The sequence below is a fragment of the Rhinopithecus roxellana genome, chromosome 20 (genome assembly GCF_007565055.1).
Source record: "Rhinopithecus roxellana isolate Shanxi Qingling chromosome 20, ASM756505v1, whole genome shotgun sequence".
NCBI classification, from domain to species: Eukaryota; Metazoa; Chordata; class Mammalia; order Primates; family Cercopithecidae; genus Rhinopithecus; species Rhinopithecus roxellana.
The window spans coordinates 65433532-65450186 of NC_044568.1; the positions used below are offsets into that span (position 1 = coordinate 65433532).

Below are 16655 nucleotides of genomic sequence, written 5' to 3' on the forward strand. Positions count from 1 at the left end.
GCCACATTTATTAGTATATCCCCAGCACTCTGTATGTGCTGTCTGAAAAAAAGTACTTACCGTTGTCAAAACACGCATAATTGTGTCTATATGCCATCGTTTGGAAGGTGCATACCTGAAAAAAACAACGGAAAGGGACAATTGGAACCAGCAAAATATACTGTTTTCAGTGACTAGAAAATCCTGCCCAAGCAGGTTGACTCACACCTGTGATCCCAGCATTTTGGGAGGCTGAGGTGGGAGATCGTTTGAGCTCAGGAGTTCGAGACCAGCCTGGGCAACATGGTGAAACTCTGTCTCACCAAAAAATACAAAAATTAGCTGGGTGTGGTGGTGGGTACTGGTAGTTCAGCTACTCTGGGAGGCTGAGGTGGAAGGATTGCCTGAGCCTGGGAGGTTGAGGCTACAGTGAGCCGGCTCACTGTAGAAAAAAAGAAAGAAAGAAAGAAAAGAAAATCCTGTCCTACAGTCTTTTCTAGGTTCCCTGGATAAGTGAAATATCTGGAAACATTTCAACTTCAAATCTAGCAACAAATGCCATTTCAGAGAGTGATAAAATGGTATACAGTCAACTGACTTCAGTGGCTCATGCCTATAATCCCAGTACTTTGGGAGGCCAAGGAGGAAGGAGTGCTTGAGGCTAGGAGTTCCAGACAAACCTGGGCAATACAGCAAGACCCCATCTCTACAAAATAAAAATTAAAAAATTAGTAGCACATGATGATTTGCGCCTATAGTCCCAGCTACTCAGGAGGCTGAGGTAGAAGGATGGCTTAAGCCCAGAAGTCCAGGCTGCAGTAAGCTATGACTGGCCCACTGCCCTCCAGCATGGCTGACAGGGCAAGACCCCATTTCTAAAATTAAAAAAAAAAAAAAGAGAGTATGTAGTCAAACTCAGATCTTTCCCATAAGATCGCAATAAGAGTTGCTAAGCTGAGAAATGAGATTTGTTTTCAGTTTCAGAGAAAATGATCATTCAGTCAGGGCAGGAGAGGATAAAGAACAAAGAAAAAAAAAGGAACTGTTTTCAGACCAAGACAACAACATTAGAACTAAAAATTTGTTTCCTTAAATTCAGTGTGGAAAGAAGAGAAAGAATGGCTATACTACTAAAATCATAAGGTACTTCCTCAAAATTCTGCATAGAGCGGCAATTCAGATGTTTTAACTTTTCTATTCCCTTTATTAAAACAGCACCATAGGCCAGGTGTGGTGGCTGATGCTTGTAATCCTAGCACTTTGGGAGGCTGAGGCAGGCGGATCGCCTGAGTCCAGGAGTTCAAGACCAGCCTGGACAACATAGTGAAACCCCATCTCTACCAAAAAAAAAAAAAAAAAAAAAAACAGAAATTAGCAGGGTGTGGCGGCGTACACCTGTAGTCCCAGGTACCTGGGGGGCTGAGGCAGGAGGATGCCCTGAACCTGGGAGGTCAAGGTTGAAGCGAGCTGGGAGATCGTGCCACTGCACTCCAGCCTAGGTGACAAAGTGAGACCCTGTCTCAAAAAAAAAAAAAAACGAAAACAAATAAACCAAAACAAAACAAAAAACAGCATCAGAGATTAGAAGTTAAAGAACAGATAAACGAGAAGATTTCATAAAAGTGTAAAATTTTGGCCGGGCGCGGTGGCTCAAGCCTGTAATCCCAGCACTTTGGGAGGCCGAGACGGGCGAATCACGAGGTCAAGAGATCGAGACCATCCTGGCTAACACGGTGAAACCCCATCTCTACTAAAATACAAAAAACTAGCCGGGCGAGGTGGCGGACGCCTGTAGTCCCAGCTACTCGGGAGGCTGAGGCAGGAGAATGGCGTGAACCCGGGAGGCGGAGCTTGCAGTGAGCTGAGATCCGGCCACTGCACTCCAGCCTGGGCAACACAGTGAGACTCCGTCTCAAAAGAAAAAAAAAAAAAGTGTAAAATTTTTTTGGTCTCAGCTGAGAGCTTGAAATAAATGTTATGTGTCTTAAACATATTTATAGTCGTTTCCCCATTTTTTTGTTGTTGTTGGTTTTGTTTTGTTTTTGAGATGGAGTCTTGCTCTGTCACCTAGGCTGGAGTGCAGTGGTATAATCTCGGCTCACTGCAACCTTTGCCTCCCAGGTTCAAGTGATTCTCTTGCCTCAGCCTCCCGGGAAGCTGGGACTACAGGTGCGCGCCACCAGGCCCAACAAATGTTTGTATTTTTAATGGAGACAGCATTTCACCATGTTGGCCAGGCTGGTCTCAAACTCCTGACTTCGTGATCCGCCTGCTTCGGCCTCCCAAACTGCTGACTGCAGGTGTATGCCACCGCACCCAGCCCCCTCCCCATGTTTTAAAGACACTTCCAAAAGTTCCAAGCAGACTTTACCAATAAACGTAAAAATTAAATCTTACTTTTCTGCAGCAAGAAAGATTCCAGATGCACAGTCTGCTTTAAATTCTGGCTCACACGAATCCAGAAAATAAAGTAATTCTTTCATCATGCCTCGGATATTATTCCCATTTACCAGGGCAAAACTCAATTCCATTGCACGCCTTGCAGAAGGGAAAAATTAAAAACAGTTACAAAATTTATAGTGGAAATGAAACAAAGACCCAGGTATGCACTCCGTGAACACCAAGCACTGCCAGATGTGCTAACGTCCTTGCACAATCTTGTGATCCCAATCTTTGCACACAAAATAACCAAGGAGATGTATTTTTATGTAATCAAAGTTAGTTTTGATATTTTGAATCTTCATGCAATATTTTTCCTCAAAAGTCCCTATGAGATATACCACTAAAGTCCAAACATGCAGTTTGGGTTCAACAGGCTGTTCTACAAATGTGGAAGTTAGAATACTTAAGAGTCTCAAAAAGAGGGGCAAATGTATTACCCAATAATAATACCTCTGTCTCATTCCTTAAAAATGTGACATGTGGCCGGGCGCGGTGGCTCAAGCCTGTAATCCCAGCACTTTGGGAGGCCGAGACGGGCGGATCACGAGGTCAGGAGATCGAGACCATCCTGACTAACACAGTGAAACCCCGTCTCTACTAAAAATACAAAAAAAAAAAAAAACTAGCCGGGCGAGGTGGCGGGCGCCTGTAGTCCCAGCTACTCGGGAGGCTGAGGCGGGAGAATGGCGCAAACCCGGGAGGCGGAGCTTGCAGTGAGCTGAGATCCGGCCACTGCACTCCAGTCCGGGCGACAGAGCGAGACTTCGCCTCAAAAAAAAAAAAAAAAAAAAAAAAAAAAAAAAAAAAAAAAAAAAATGTGACATGTGAAGTCACCATATTCTCCTTTTATTACACCCTACTCTGTCCAAAGATGATGTAACATAGTTTCTATCAAAAGGTATGCAGAAATTCAGATTAAAAACTGAATTCAAGGCCGAGCACAGTGGCTCACACCTGTTTTCTCACCACTTTGGGAGGCCAAGGTGGGCGAATCACCTGAGGTCAGGAGCTTGAGATCAGCATGGCCAACACGGTGAAACCACTTATGTACTAAAAATAAAAAATTAGCCAGGCATGGTGGTGGGTGCCTCTAGTCCCAGCTACTAGGGAGTCCGAGGAAGGAGAATTGCTTGAACCCGGAATACAGAGATTGCAGTGAGGCAAGGGACTCCAGCCTGGGCAACACAGCGAGACTCTGTCTCAAAAAAAAAAATTTTTCAAAGGGAAAATGAGGGCCATGAGAAGGAAAAAAAATGGCATGTGCTATGAGGACAAATAAGAGTTTCTATAACTGCCTATCAAAGTTGGCAGTGAAGTGAAAAATAGGAATGTTTAACATGTAAAAGTTGTAAGGTTACTATCATCTTTCCATACTTGGTCAATAATATCAAACACTGTATGTACAATGGCTTTCAAAAGTAACAATTGAGGCTGGGCACAGTGGCTCGCGCCTGTAATCCCAGCACTTTGGGACACCACGGCGGGCAGATCACCTGAGGTCAGGAGTTCAAGACCAACCTGGCCAACATGGCAAAACCCCGTCTCTACCAAAAATATAAAAATTAGCTGGGCGTGGTGGCAGGCGCCTATAATTCCAGGTACTTAAGAGGCTGAGACAGGAGAATCACTTGAACTTAGAAGACGGAAGTTGCCGTGAGCCAAGTTCGCGCCACCACACTCCAGTCTGAGCAACAGACCAAGACTCCGTCTCCAAAAAAAAATAAAAACAAACAAACCCTATCTAACAAGTAGGGGATACTTTCATCTTAGCTAAGCTAACATATAAGTAGCAAAAGTTCAATCCTTAGATATAATAACTTATAGGGTGCTTCTGTAATTTACATATATTAATTCAATTTATCCTGCATAACCCTATGAAGTGGTTGCCCTTCTATCTGCATTTTACTTATGAGGCAATTGAGGCACTGAAAGTTTAAGTAATTTGACCCAGTCTATCAAAGACAGAGTCAGAATATGAAATGAGGCAGTCTGGCTCCAGAGTCTAAGCTCTTACTGTTATATATCCTGTCAAAGAGACACAGGTTTCACTTCTTTTGAAATTCACAACCCAGTAATGAGCTAGAGAGAAACAACACAAAAAGAGTCAGAAGGCTAATATCTATTCCCAGGACTGCCCCTTACAAGGATTAAGGTTTAGGTTAAGTCATTTGATCCCTGTGGGACCGAATTTTAACTAACCTGTTAATCAGGGATAGAAGTAGTTGTTTAGGCTCTCTCATTGGCTTGCTCTGAGAACCCACTGAGAGGGTACTTAAAAAATCTTTTGCAAAGTGCTACATAAAAGTTGGTGTTATTAAGTTTAGGTCTTATCTTTAGATTGCTCAAGCACTTAGCACCTTTTATTTGTACCTGTTCTGTGCAAATCAAAGGAACTCAGCATCAATAAATGTTTGCTGACTGAATGGTTTCAGAGATCACTTTAAATATACTTTGTTCTAGATTTGAACATACAACCAAAAGTTCAGAGGCCAACTTTAGCTAGGTTCTACAAACACCTAGAGTTCTAAGAAGAGATCCAGTAGAATTACTCCATTGAGGGAAGGGATTTATGTTTTTTGAGAGTGCTATCTGCTGCCTAACAGTCATTTCAGGATACACAGTTCTAAGAAACACGCTGCCTTCAGGATCCTGGGGGTAAGTACTGTGAAAAACGTGTGCTGTCAGCAGTTTGAGTGTCAGCATTGTGATAAGACACTTAGCCGATGGATCACTCTGTACTTTCATCCTCCAACACACAAAGCACAGTACCTCCCTTAGGTAAACTTTTGCCAAGATTCTCTGTGCCTGTTATACTTATCAAAGAGCCAAGGACAACTTCAGTGTGCACTTAAGTATTCTTACTGGCCTCCTTAATAAACTAAACTTCTCCCTGCCAATCCTTTCTAAAAAAGGATTCACTCAGCAGAGTCCATCTATGAACATAATGACTAAATACACAAATGTCAACACTCTTGCTCCAAAAACTATTACAAAGTATCACATGGCAGGGGCACAGAACTATCAATAATCTGTCACTCAGTTTACCAAAAACACTAGACTGAGAAAGGCTCTCAGTTTGTTACCGTTTTATTGAGACATCCAAATCTTTAAGACAGTCCACAATTGTGCTTCTGTGCCTCTGTACTGCATTATGATCTGTCTGTACAGTCTTCAACAAAGATGTCAGAGCCACGTATCTAGATGAAACAGTTGCAAAATAACAGAGTTAAAATGTAAAATTCTGGATAGTTTTCTCTCTTTAAATAATAGAAAGACGTCTAATGGATAAGAGAAAGCATACATTTTTAAATATTTAAAAGAAAGTTAGCATAAAAGTAGTATTTCAAAGGTATAAGCAGTACCATAATCTAAAAAAATGGCAACCTGGAGAAGCTCTGGATTTTAGATTTGCATTCATGGTCGAGTCCATTTAAACTTCTAAAAGTACGCCGAGCATGGTGGCTCACACCCGTAATTCCAGCACTGTGGGAGGCCGAGGCGGGAGGATACCCGAGGTCAGGAGTTCAAGACCAGCCTGGCCAACATGGTGAAACCCTATCTCTACTAAAAATATAAAAATTAGCCAGGCACATGGGTGTCAGGTGCCTGTAGTCCCAGCTACTCGGGGGGCTGAGGCACGAGAATTGCTTGAACATGGGAGGCTGAGGTTGCAGTGGGCTGAGATCACGCCACTGCACTCCAGCCTGGGCGACAGAGCAAGACTCTGTCTCAAAAAAAATAAAATTGGGGCTGGGCGCAGTGGCTCATGCCTACAATCCCAGCACTTTGGGAGGCTAAGGCAGGCAGATCACGAGGTCAGGAGGTTAAGACCAACCACCCTAGCTAACATGGTGAAATCCCATCTCTACTAAAAATACAAAAAATCAGCCAGGCGTGGTGGCATGCGCCTGTAGTCCCAGCTACTCAGGAGGCAGAGCTTGCAGTGAGCCGAGATCATGCCACTGCACTCCAGCCTAAGCAACAGAGCGAGATTCTGTCTCAAAAAAAAAATAAATTAAATTAAATTAAATTAAATATAAAATAAATAGAAGTGATTGACTCAATTATTTTAAAGTTTTCCAAATAGTAAAACAAAGAGAGCATATAATATGCCTTTTAAGGCTGCCTTTGCCTCATAATGTAATTTTAATTTTACCATTTGAGTTTTCTCTGCTTTTATTCGATACTGGTACCAAAACTGCCTCTATAAAAATTTGAGTTTAAAATCCACGTGTTTAACTTAGTATGTTAAGGTTTAAAATTTTATTTATGTATTTATTTTTTAATAGAGATGTGGTCCCCCGCTATGTTGCCCAGGCTGGTCTCAAACTCTTGGGCTCAAGCGTTCCTCCCACCTTAGCCTACCAAAGTGCTAGGATTACAGGTGTGAGCCACCGCGCCTGGCAATCCAAGTGTTCTTTAGAAGGAGAAGATAATTCAGGGTGCCACAATAATTATTTCCACATCTTTTTTTTTTTTTTTTTGAAACAGGGTCTCGGCCAGGTGCAGTGGCTCACTCCCTGTAATCCCAGCACTTCGGGAGGACGAGGCGGGTGGATTACGTGAGGTTAGGAGTTAGAGACCAGCCCAGCCAACATGGTAAAACCCCGTCTCTACTAAAAATACAAAAAACTAGCTGGACGTGGTGACGTGTACCTGCAAACCCAGCTACTCGGGAGACTGAGACAAAAGAATTACTTGAACTGAGGGGGCGGAGGTTGCAGTGAGCCAAGATCGCGCCACTGCACTCCAGCCTCGGCAACAAGAGCGAAACTCTGTCTCAAGAGAAAAAAAAAAAAAAAAAACAGGGTCTCATTCTGTCACCTAGACTGGAATGCAGTGGCATGATCACGGCTCACTGCAGCTTCAACCTCCTGGGTTCAGGTGATCCTCCCACCTCAGCCTCCAGAGTAGCCGGGACTACAGGGGCACACCACCAAGCCACCTGGCTCATTTTTCGTATTTTTCTATATAGAGATAGGGTTTTGCCATGTTGCCCAGGCTGGTCTCGAACTCATGGGCTCATCATGATCTACCCATCTCTGCCTCCCAAAGTGTTGGCATTACAGGTGTGAGCTACTACACCTAGCTTCCACATCTTTTCATGTTTAGTATAAGAAAAACTTCTCCTGATTAGAAAAACAGGTAAGCAGGAATACGTACTACATACAGGAAAATACCAAAATAAAAGATAATACTGATCAATTCATTTACCTAAAAAACTAGCTAAAACTAGCTGGAGTTCACAAAGACATTCCAGATTTGCTACCCGAAATGTTACATTTTTCTTAATTTAGAGCAGGGGTCAGTCAACAAACTACAGCCTACCTGTAAAATCCAGCTCTCTGCTGTTTTTGTATATCAAAATTTTTTTTCATACTAGTTCCCAAGTTTGATGTAAATCAATTTTATTGAACACAGCCACACTCATCATTGACATATTGTCTATGGCTAATTTCATGCTAAGGGGCAGAGGTAAGTAGTTACCAAAGATTCCATGGCCCACAAAGTCTAAAATACTTACCATCTGACCCTTTACAGAAAAATTCTGCTTACTCCTGATTTACAGAACAAATAGGAATATATGCCATGAGACAAATCCTCAAGTCTTTACAAAACAGTAGTTTTAAGACCAGAAAAACATAAAAATTCTGAGCTAAAAGTTCTAGATATGTGACTCAATACATGTGTAATCTTGAGCAAAATCACTCTTAAAATACTGGGCTTACAATATCCAAGATAAAAGACATACTTCAGTTCACTTACCTAATATTCTTGTCATTGTTCAATAAGAAACGACCCAGGATATTTATGGCTAGGACCTAAAGAGAAATAGCATAGGTCAAAATTTAGGAAAATTAAAGTTTTATATTGTTTCCTGTGTTTAAAGGATAACTTTCTGGCCTCTGGTGCTTCACAGACTGCTAGCCAACACACACACACAAAAAAAAAAAAAAAAAAAAAAAAAAAAAAACTGGAGCCGGGCACGGCGGCTCATGCCTGTAATCCCAGAACTCTGGGAGGCCGAGGCCAGTAGATCACAAGGTCAGGAGTTCGAGACCAGCCTGACCAACATGGTGAAACTCCGTCTCTACTAAAAATATAAAAATTAGCTGGGCATGGTGCTGCATGCTTGTAATCCCAGCTGCTCAGGAGGCTGAGGCAGGAGAATCGCTTGAACCTGGGAGGCGGAGGTTGCAGTGAGCCAAGATCGTACCATCGTACTCCAGCCAGGGCAACAGAGCAAGACTCTGTCTCAAAAAAAAAAAAAAAAGGAAAAATCTAAAGGCAAACTCTTAAAATCATACACTAAAGGTAAGTGCTGGAAGGTCGTTTAATGTTTTGACAGCGTTTTGTTAGTGGAAAAATAATATTAGTACAGCCTCTTTAGAGGGAAATCTGGAAATAACTATATTTAAAGTGAAAGTATATTCTCTGTTTTATCAATTTCACTTTTAGGAACTGATCTGCCAAACAACTGTACATATAGACCAAAGTCTACTGTGGCACTACTGATAACTGCAAATGATAGGAGATACCCTAAAACTCCGTTAATAGCAAATTTGCTAATTATACTATGCCATACCCATGCAATGGAATGTCACGCAGCCATTAAGACATAATGCATTCTGACACATGGTTCAACCTTGATGACATTATGTTAAATAATATGCTTATCAAAAGGATAAAAACTGTATGATTCTACTTATATGAGGTAGTGTGATATGGTGAAATATATACTTGGTTTTTGTCCATGTTTCCTGGCATACAAATCCTAAATCCCTTGGAATTTCCTGTGTGACAGCATCTTTAGTTCTAATGATATGACTCTCAATGGGCTCCTAAGATAGCCTCAGAATGGAGACTAGTTGCCAGGGGAACAACCATGATATTAGAAGGTTGGAACTTTCAGTCCCATCCCCCGACCTTGGGGAGGGGAGAGATGCTGAAGGTTAAACTGATCACCGATGATTTAATCAATCATGCCTGCATAATGAGGCCTCCAAGAATCTGAAATGGACAGAGTTCAGAGGAGCTTCCAGATGAATATGTGGAGCTTCCTGGAGGGTGGCATATCTGGAGAGGGTATGGAAGCTTTCAACCCCTTCCCACAAGCCTTGCCCTATACATCTCTTCCATCTGGCTGTTCATCTATATCCTTTATAACAAACCAACAAGCGTAAGTGAAGTGTTTCCCTGAGTTCTGTGAGCCACTCTAGCAAACTAACCAAACCTGAGGAGGGGGTTGTGGGAACCCTGACTTACAGCTGGTTGGTTAGAAGCACAGGTCACAACCTGAGCTTGGGAGTGGCATCTGAAGTTGGGGTTGGGAGGGGTCAGTCTTGTGGGACTGAGCCCTCAAACTGTGGGATGTGACACCTTTTTTTTTTTTTTTTTTGAGACGAGTCTCGCTCTGTTGCCCAGTGGAGTGCAGTGGCGCGATCTCGGCTCACTATAATCTCCGCCTCCCAGGTTCATGCCGTTCTCCTGCCTCAGCCTCTCTAGTAGCTGGCACCCGCCACCACGCCCGGCTAATTTTTTTGTATTTTTTTTTTAGTAGAGACAGGGTTTCACTGTGTTAGCAAGGATGGTCTCAATCTCCTGAACTTGTGATCCACCTTCCTCAGTCTCCCAAAGTGTTGGGATTACAGGCCTGCACCCGGCGGGATGTGACACCTTATCTCCAGGAAGACAGTGTCAGAATTGAATTCAATTAGAGGATACCCAGCTGGTATCTACCAGAAAACCACCTGATGTATAGGGAAATAGCCCCAACACATATGGTGTCATAAGTGAAATGTTGGAGCTGGACATGATGGCTCACATTACTCGGGAGGTTGACGTGGGAGGACTGCTTAAGGCCAGGAGTTCAAGATCAGCCTGAACGAGAGAGACCCCGTCTCTCTAAAACAAAACAAAAAAGAAGTGAAGTGTTGAATGACTCTGTGAGGGTAGACAGTAAAGAGTAGAAAAAATACTTTGGGTTTTTTCTTATATCTCTTCAGAGGTACCTGAGAGTAGTCAAATTCACAGACAGAAGTAGAATGGTGGTTGCCAGGGACTAGAGGTAGTTACAGCATGGAGAGTTATTGTTTAATGGATACAGACTTTAAGGCAAAAAAGTTCTGGAGATAAACTATAGTACTGGTTACACAACAAGATGAGTGTACTAACTGTTCATTTAAAAATGCTGAAAATCGTAAATTTTGTGTTATATATATTTTATCACAATTAAGAAAAAAAGAACAAGACTTATCTCTATACATTAATTTGGAATTGGCTCCAAGATAATGTTAGGTGAACAAAGTACGGTGCAGAACAATATATATGGTATGTTACCATTCTGTTTGAAAGGTGGGGAGAGGAAAAGAACTTAACCCAAATTACTTTGGTTATCTGACTAGATACTATAATGCTAAAGACAAAAAGAACTGTACATGAATATTATACTCTAGTACATTTGTTTTTTACAAGGCTATGGGCTAACAGTTCTAATATTAATAAATGACAGAATGAACAAATTCACGAAGGAGAAGGGACAACTCCTCTCTATAGAAGAATTCCAATTATTTAATGAGGAAAAAAATGAGGGAAATGGAAAATTTGTCATTAGAATACCATCTTAATAATTGCTGTGGGCAAGATCCTCTGGTGGATACTAGAACTGATAGGTAAAAATCTGAGGATAGGATGTTTACATAGTCTCAAAATATCTGCCAAAATATTTTTAATTACAAAGGAAAAAATAATGACTTTACAGTAGAAAGACCCAGCAGACACCATCTCAACCAAATGATCAAGGTTAACATCAACAATGATAAGACAAATATATTCACTATATTGCTACATCTAAGATCTCCCAAAGTTTCTTATAATCAATGTTAAGCCTTCAGCAGGAAGGAATGGTATTTCAGATACCAAAAATCAAGCATTCCACATTTTGCATCATTCTTTCTTAAAGTTGAGTTCCAAATGGAATACAATTCTGAAGTACTCCAGTCCAAGTCAACCATTCTAAATGAAACATTTAAGGGGGAAGAAAAGATTTAAAACGACTTACTCGCAATCCACTCTCTGACTTAATATCCATGATAGTCAAAACCGTTTCATAAAGAATAGCATTTCCTACATTTTTACTAGTCTCAGTATTAGTGGCAACCTGAAAAGACATATCGAGGGCAGTACGTAAGTGATAAAAACAATGCTTCCAAAAAATATCCACAGGTAACAAGAGGCATTTTGATTACAGCTATGAATGAGGAAACACAAATAAAAACTGCTCCACATAACCATAATCATTCTACTCCCTGCGAAACTAAAATAAATATTTAAGTTTGGTCTACTCACCTGTGCTAATATATCATTCATAGCTTCACTTGAATCATCATCATTTCGTCCTAAAATTCTTAATAACCGCAAAATGCGTACCTAATGTGCAAAATATGACAGGTGTCAACAAATTATGTCTCACACAAAGAAATCTCATCTTGGTATGAAATTCAAATGACTAAATGAAGTCTTAGAACTTCATTTGGAACCATTTATTCATATCAGAAATGGTCAAAAATCAAACAGAAGAATTGAAAACATTTTCTTAAGAGAAGCTATAAATGCTTCTACATCTAATAAAGTTATTATAAGATAACCCACACTTCAGTACTCCACAGCTAAAGGACACTACCACATACTACCACCTGCAGAGCTATAGTAAATAATTCAAACAGTAAATGATTTTGACTATTAAAACTGTAATTTCAAGTGGGACACAGTGGCTCTTGCCTGTAATCCCAGTACCTTGAGAGGCTGAGGTGGACAGGTTGCGTGAGTCCAGGAGTCTGAGACCAGCCTGGGCAACATGGCAAAACCCTGTCTCTACAAAATATACAAAATGAGCCAGGCACAGTGCCGTGCACCTGAAATCCCAGTTACTTGGGAGGATCACTTGACCCTGGGAGGTCAAGGCTGCGGTGAGGCAAGATTGTGCCACTGCACTCCAGCCTAAGTGACAGAGCAAGACTTCGTCTCAAAAAAAAAAAAAAAAAAAAAAAAGAACAAACCTGTAATTGTATCCTCATAATCTAATACAGAATTGTGTCACTATTCATTAATATAATTAATCAATTAACTACCAAATTTCTACTCAACACAAACTTAAGAGGAAGGAAATGGTCTACTTAAAATATATTAAATTCATATAACATTTATTTAAAACATTCTTTCAACCTCACCTGCAAAAAGGGGTCACTGATACCAGAAACATCATGTTCTGGTGAATATCCGGACATGATGAGGTTCTTTAAAATACGAACTAATTGGGGCACAAGCTGCAGAGAAAGATGCATCAAAAAACAGTGAATATTGAAGAATATCTCATGAATAAGCAGGTCCTTTGGTTTAGAAAAAGGGTGTAAGGGTCCAAGTCCAAGCAAATTCTACTGATTTAATATACTAGCATACTGCAGATGTTTGATAAACTTAGGAGTAAATTAGGCCAATATTCAAGAAGAAACATGTATTTTATCTGGATAAAACCAAACCAGACTTTTTTATGCCAGAGTTATATGTGAAGATATTACAAATAATACTGGGTCAGAAAGCCTATGGGAACCAGGTAAAACAGATGCCTGTGGGGCATACTGCATTTCTACTTCTGCAGAACTTGACATGCCTAGGTGGCAAAAACATGTTCAGTTTTCATCCATTCAAACATTTGCATATAACATGTCATCACACCAAAATACAACTAGTGATCTTATTAACATTATAGCTTTAGAACATACAACCTCAAATAGAGAAAAAAAAACTCTTAACATAGAAGAGTTATACCCTTTTCCAACAAACAACAGGGAATATCAAAGCTGACAACAGTAATACAGTAATCAAATGGAAAAGACACATGAAAAAATTACATCTTTCATCTTAAGAGATATCAAGGCTATGAATAATTTCCTCTTCCTATTCTTAACTCATATGATACAATTTTTTTAAATTTCAGGACTTATTTACATATACGGCTTTGTGGTCTGTTTTCTTATCTTTTCAATGAGACTATACATTCCTTATAATCAGGAATTTCCTTCCTGTCCTTCCTTTACTTTATCCATTAAGAGTCTTAACACATTGTAAAGGCAATTTTACTGTCAAGCCGAAGATGCTTTAAATATTGGCACTCATTTCATTTCTGTTGATCAATTACTCGATATTAAAACAAAAGTTTTGCCACAACAGGAACTTTTTACATTTCCAACTAAAAACCCAATTTTTAGCTATATAAACAACTTTAATGACCAAAAATTAGTTAAAAAGTGTGCAAAGTGAACCGCATTGCATCTCTTTTGCAGGCAATTTTAGCTACAACTCTGCTGCAACTCAATTATTTTTCTCACTGTATTTAGACTCTGTCCCTTCCCTACTCCTCAAGCCTAAAAGGGGATCAAGACTGAAATGAAAAGCCAAGCTATATCCAATGCATGCACTCAAAGCATTCAAAACATTAAGGCCACTTCTAAATACAAGAAAACACAATATGTATGAATTTAAGTAAGTTGAGCCATAACAGTTCGGAATTAATTCTTATAAGTCACCTAAACAAAAGTCTAATTTGGACAACTCCAAATAAGACAAATCTAAGCCATGGAGATCTGTAAATTCATTACATCTGTCAACTATGGGCAAGGTTATATTAGAGATAATAATATACCTTTTAAAACCGCTTTAAATCAATATTTTTGTAATAAAATGAAGACCAAGTAGTTACCAAGTTTATTTTGCACACTTCCCAATGGTCTGCTTTTTTGTACTACATATAATCCAAGTTATTTTTTATCTGGTTTATTTCTTGGAAAAGTCATTTTTCCTTGGGCTACTAAATTCAGAAACTGTTTTATCCACTGCCAAAAGGCCAGCACATCACATAAGATTACCCTGGGACACAGAGCACAAATGTCTGAATGTTCAGCATACAATTCTTGGAACCCAGTTTCATTTTTCAGACAAAAATGCAAATTATTAAAACTGATGACAGGACAAACAAAATAAGATGACATAGGGAAAGGCTGCAGCCATGAAAATCAGTTGGTGCCCACTACTCTACCTCAAAATCCTTTTAATATTCCAAAACTTCTATGTAAGAGTAAGTATGGGTAAGGGAGAAATAAAAGCTCTAAGTCTGAACTGAAAGCTCAGCAGTACATACAGAGCTTTTTAAAGTATGAGGTTACCCACATACTGTTCTAAAATATCTACTTCAAAAAGCAGCAGCATTTTGTGTCAAAGCTCCAGACTGATCTGGAACTGCCATCACCAAAGCCACTGGAAAACTGCTCAAAGTTTCTCAAGTAAAGATAAAGAAAAGGCAGAGAAGAAGGTTTACAATTCAGGAAAGGCTGCAACTGAAATCCAAGGCTGACTTTGGAGTCAGGAGTTTAAGTGACGAAACAAAAACTAGACTAGGAAGTTAGCCAAAAATGCTAGAACAATAACTCACAGTATTAAGCACAGCTTCAGCATTAGTATATTTTAAAAGCCACATTTGTGGATGGATACACAAAAGCTACTAAGGACCTAATGCCAGCATGCACCATCTAAAAGAGGGTTAATTCTTACCTTTTCATTCTAACATACAGCAGGATTCCAAACAGACAACAGGAACAAAACATACAAAGCAAGCATTAGGGACAGATACGGGTCTCATACTATATTACAATAATTTAATCAAGACATGAACATCTAAGGGAAAAAAGCCAAAAAAGAACTCCTGTTAGAGCCTTACTAGATCTAAAGTACAAAGCGAGTCCTATTTATGGAATGACCAGCATCCTATAAAAGAAGTTCAACACATATAACTACCCAAAGAACAGTCTTCCTCTGAGTCCTCCTTACTACTGTCTTCTAAAATTAAGTGGAGAAATAGAAATGTCCACTTTAAAATACTAGTTAAAAAAAAAAAAAAAGGCCGGGCGCAGTGGCTCACGTCTGTAATCCCAGCACTTTGGGAGGCTGAGGTGGGTGGATCACCTGAGGTCAAGAGTTCGAAACCAGCCTGGCTAACATGGTGAAACCCCGTCTCTACTAAAAATACTAAACAAAATTAGCTGGGCGTGGTGGCGGACACCTGCAGTCCTAGCTACTCGGGAGGCTGAGGGAGGAGAATCACTTGAACCAGGAGGCAGAGGTTGCAGTGAGCCAAGATTGCACCACTGCACCCCAGCCTGGGTGACGCAGCGAGACACTGCCTCAAAAAAAAAAAAAAAAAAAAAAAAAGAGGGAGAGAGAAGGGGGTACTTAAGATAGCTAGGACTTCCATCACAGGAGTCAATGGCCTAAAATGAACAGTAGGGGGAAAGCAATAAAACAATTTTTAGTTTTAACCTTAAAAAAAATAGAAAAGAAATTCCTGTCTTTAAAAAAAAAAAAAAAAACTGGCCAGGAGCAGTGGCTCACACCTGTAATCCCAGCACCTTGGGGGGCTGAGGCGGGCTGATCACCTGAGGTCAAGAGTTCAAGACCAGCCTGGCCAACTTGGTGAAACCCCGTCTCTCCTAAAAATACATAAATTAGATGGACATGGTGGCGCATGCCTGTAATCTCAGCTACACGGGAGGCTGAGACAGGAGAATCGCTTGAACCCAGGAGGCGGAGGGTGCAGTGAGCCGAGATCATGCCACTGTACTCCAGCCTGGGCAGTAAGAGCAAAACTCCGTCTCGAAAAAACAAAAACAAAAAAACACACACACACACAAAACTCCTATTTTTAATTTGACCTCAGATTATGTTTCCTGACTCAAATGTGGAAACAGCAGATAAAACACGTGAAATGTGTGTGTCTGCCAACAATGAGAGAAAACTTCTATCATGCAAAGAAAAACACAATACTAGTGCCAGCTCTTACTTATATGCCTAAATCTGGCTTCCAGCCCAACTGCACAGCAGGGCTAGTTAAAACTCTTATTCAGATCCATAGCTTGCTTTCAAAAAAATAAATAAGAAAATCATGTCCTTTTCAGGAAAATCATTTTTCAATCAAGAAAGGCTTAGGCATACAGAATGGCACCTACCTTTCTGAAATGCGCAAGCATGTCTGGGCTTCGCTCACACATTTCTGTGAGGAGGACTACAGATGTGTGGAGGACACCTGAAAGAAAAGATCAAAGGAAAACTAAAAATGAGGCCTATTATTCAATTTTATAGAACAGGGCTTTGAGTTCCTGAAGGTCAATTCCAAAAGGATAGCT

At 40.3% G+C, this 16655-nt stretch overlaps 1 protein-coding gene and 1 non-coding gene across 3 annotated transcripts in view; both read right to left on the reverse strand.

Moving 5' to 3' along the window:
• AP1G1 (adaptor related protein complex 1 subunit gamma 1) overlaps positions 1 to 16655 on the reverse strand; it is an 88656-nt gene that overhangs the window by 24488 nt on the left and 47513 nt on the right. For both annotated transcript variants that reach the window (XM_010354030.2, XM_030924793.1), the window contains exons 6-13: positions 16479 to 16555; positions 12651 to 12746; positions 11770 to 11850; positions 11483 to 11581; positions 8188 to 8243; positions 5505 to 5618; positions 2377 to 2517; positions 61 to 115 (exon numbers count right to left, since the gene is read on the reverse strand). In XM_010354030.2, the coding sequence (XP_010352332.1) occupies positions 61 to 115; positions 2377 to 2517; positions 5505 to 5618; positions 8188 to 8243; positions 11483 to 11581; positions 11770 to 11850; positions 12651 to 12746; positions 16479 to 16555 (719 nt within the window). The remainder of the gene's footprint in view (positions 1 to 60; positions 116 to 2376; positions 2518 to 5504; positions 5619 to 8187; positions 8244 to 11482; positions 11582 to 11769; positions 11851 to 12650; positions 12747 to 16478; positions 16556 to 16655) is intronic.
• Positions 5094 to 5179, reverse strand: LOC115895353. Its single transcript, XR_004055557.1, has one exon. It is a non-coding gene; the product is annotated as a small nucleolar RNA SNORD71 (small nucleolar RNA).